We start from the raw sequence: 3,031 nt of genomic DNA on the forward strand, positions 1-3,031 counted from the left end.
GGTCAGGAAGGGGGGCCGGATGGGTGCGGGGGCCGATAAGGATGCAAGGGGATCTGGTGGGGGGGGAGGAGTTCAACCAGCATCTTCCATACCCGGCCGGGCAGCAAGACCCCAAACCACACTCAACTGCTGTCCCCCCCTCACTGTGTCAGCGTGGGGGGAACCCCCGGGGGTGCATCTGTCCCTTTACCCCTCCTTCCTCCCCCCCCCAGGTACCCAAGCCCCTGCCAAGAAGCCTCGGAGCCGCAGCATCCTCCAGTCCCTGTTCTGCTGCCTGTGCCGCGATGAGGGGGAGCCCCGCGCCAGCACCACCAGCGCCCCACTGCTGGTGGAGGAGAACGGGGCCCTGCCTAAGGTAACTGCCCCCCGGGGCCCCCTTGCACCCCTGGCCTTGCATTAGAGGGAAGCAGCACTGAGGGGCTGGGCTGCCCATTCCCAGCACTTTTCCTGCGCCAGGTTGAGGGGTGGAAGGAGCTTCTCCCTCTCTCTGGGTGGGCAGGAGGGGCGGCGGTGCCCCCTGTTACCCTGCTGACACCCAGGTTTGGCTGTGCCCCCCTCTCGCCTGCTGCAGGCTGCTGTCAAACACCTCCTGCCTGAGATCAAGCCACAGGATGGCAGCAAGCTGTGCGTGGTCATCGACCTGGACGAGACGCTGGTGCACAGCTCCTTCAAGGTGGGGGACATGCCTGCCCACCCCACCCCTCCTGCCCCTTGTCCTTCCCCCCACTCTGCTTTGTCACTCCTCCAGTGACTGCCAGCTCCCACGAGCAGCCCCTGGGCACAGCCTTGCTGGGTCAGATGGGGTGTCCCTGCAAGGGGGCTCCAGGGGATCCATAGTGGGTGGGGGGTGCCCAGCCAGCACTGACCTCATTGTGTCCTTCCCAGCCGGTGAACAATGCTGACTTCATCATTCCCGTGGAAATCGATGGCACCATGCACCAGGTAAACAGGGGGTGCCTGGCAGGTGGGGGCCACAGTCCCCTCTGCCCCCTCCCTGGGGACCAGGAGCCGTCCCAGCACTTAACAGTGAGGGGCAGTTGGGGGTGCCAGGGCTGGTACTCTGGGGAGCTGAGGTGGGTGCCCCCCTTTCCAGTGCGGTGGGAAGGTGAAGGGGTGTCCCAGCTCGGTGCCCTCCCACAGTGGCCAGCCCCAGGTTCAAGTAATCCAGGATAGGCTGTGGTCTGGGCAGTCAGCCTGTTCTTGGTTACTTGGCTCCCGAGCCGGCCAGACGCTTCAGGCCGGAGGTGGCCGCCGGGCTGCGGCGGCCCACACAGCCCCCCCAGCACTGGGCACAGGCAGCTCTGTCCCCCTTCCCCAGCAGGGAGCAGCTAGCTGGGGTGGGGGACACAAGTGTCCCCTGGGGGGGTGGGCATGGAGTTGCTGTCGGGGGGCTGGGTGGCCGTGGCACACTGCCCTCTGCCCCGTGCCCGCAGGTCTATGTGCTCAAGCGGCCTCACGTGGATGAGTTCCTGCAGCGAATGGGCGAGCTCTTCGAGTGCGTGCTCTTCACTGCCAGCCTGGCCAAGGTGGGTGCCCTGCTGCTCCCTGCCGCTCCCTGCCATCATCCTTCTTTTCCTGGGCACCCCTGGGGTGGCACAACTCCCCTCGCTTGCCCACGGATGGGCATCACTGGCCCCTTGTCCCCTGCCTACCTGCAGGCAGTGCCAGTGTCAGGCAGTGCCCCTTCCTGCCCCTCCAGGGTGCTGGCCAGGGAAACTGAGGCACGGGGTGAGCTGGCACCAGCGGAGAGCTGGGTGCCATCACCACCGTGGGGTGGGCAGGGTGGCACAGTGTGCCCCTGTGACCCTCCCATCCCATGCCTGCAGTATGCGGATCCTGTGGCTGACCTGCTGGATAAATGGGGGGCTTTCCGGGCGCGGCTTTTCCGGGAATCCTGTGTCTTCCACCGTGGCAACTACGTGAAGGACCTGAGCCGCTTGGGCCGCGACCTGCGCCGCATCATCATCGTGGACAACTCGCCCGCATCCTACATCTTCCACCCCGATAACGCCGTATGTACCCCTGGGATGAGGCTGGGGCGGGGGCTCTGCAGGGGAGGTGGCAGGACCCTCCCCTCAGCCCTGCCCCCTGTGCCGCCCGCAGGTGCCGGTGGCCTCCTGGTTCGATAACATGGCAGACACGGAGCTGCTGGACCTGCTGCCCTTCTTCGAGAGGCTCAGCAAGGTGGAGGACGTGTACGCAGTGCTCAAGAAGCAGCGGACTAACAGCTAGTGGCCTCCCCCCACCACGCTGGTTGCTACCGGGGGGGGACACACTGCCGTGGCAGCTGGGTGCCTTATTTTTACAGAGGGTCCTAGCGTACCCCCCTCGTTGTCCTCCCCAGCCCCGGTGGGTGTGCGTGTTCTCCCTGCCTGCTGGTGGTGGGAGATGTGGGTGTCCTCCTGCCGGGGAGCTGGGTGTTCCCTGTCTGCAGAGGAGGGGGGGGCTGTGGGTGACCCACTGCCCTGCAGTGCTGGGGACCTGTTCGGGGGGTCCTGTCCTCCATCCACTGTCCCACACCTCTCCCAGCCTACGTTCTCCATCCCCAAAACGGTTCTCAGGTCCTTTTCCCCTCTATGTCTCCCCGAGTGGGGAAGGGGGGTCAGCAGCTGCTGCTTTCCACTGCCTTTGAGGGGGGACTGGACCCCCCCCATTCAGGCTCTGCCTGCTAGGGGGGCTGGTGGCCCTCGATCCTAACTGTAGGGGGGGGCACAAGAAAAGTTAACCCTTTACCACCCCAAAAAGACAGGGAGGGTCTTACTTCCCTTGGATGGGGCTGCCACCATACCCTTAATTTTGCCCTTGGTGCAGCTTATCACCGGGGAGGGGGCATGTCCCTGCCCCTTCCTTGTGCCTTCTTCTGCCCCCTGCCTGGGGGGTTGTGTTCTGGGGGGCAGCTAAACCTCGGGCTGGCCACAAATGCCCCCCCGCCCCTCCGGTGCCTTGGGACACCACTTTCTCGGTCCCTCTCAGCCCTGCAAGGAGTCTACTTGGGGGGGGGGCTCTTAACTCACCTCCTCCAACCTCAGTT

General features: G+C 65.2%; 1 protein-coding gene across 1 annotated transcript in view; it reads left to right on the forward strand.

Moving 5' to 3' along the window:
* The window catches only part of CTDSP1 (CTD (carboxy-terminal domain, RNA polymerase II, polypeptide A) small phosphatase 1), a 4,690-nt gene extending 2,458 nt beyond the window's left edge, over nt 1-2,232 (forward strand). Inside the window, exons 2-7 of the mRNA XM_009996250.1 lie at nt 213-355; nt 572-673; nt 886-942; nt 1,434-1,526; nt 1,827-2,012; nt 2,104-2,232. Of these exons, the coding sequence (XP_009994552.1) occupies nt 213-355; nt 572-673; nt 886-942; nt 1,434-1,526; nt 1,827-2,012; nt 2,104-2,232 (710 nt within the window). The remainder of the gene's footprint in view (nt 1-212; nt 356-571; nt 674-885; nt 943-1,433; nt 1,527-1,826; nt 2,013-2,103) is intronic.
* The last annotated feature ends 799 nt before the right edge of the window (nt 2,233-3,031 follow it).

The sequence above is a fragment of the Chaetura pelagica genome, unplaced genomic scaffold, assembly GCF_000747805.2.
Source record: "Chaetura pelagica isolate M959 unplaced genomic scaffold, ChaPel_1.0 scaffold3, whole genome shotgun sequence".
NCBI classification, from domain to species: Eukaryota; Metazoa; Chordata; class Aves; order Apodiformes; family Apodidae; genus Chaetura; species Chaetura pelagica.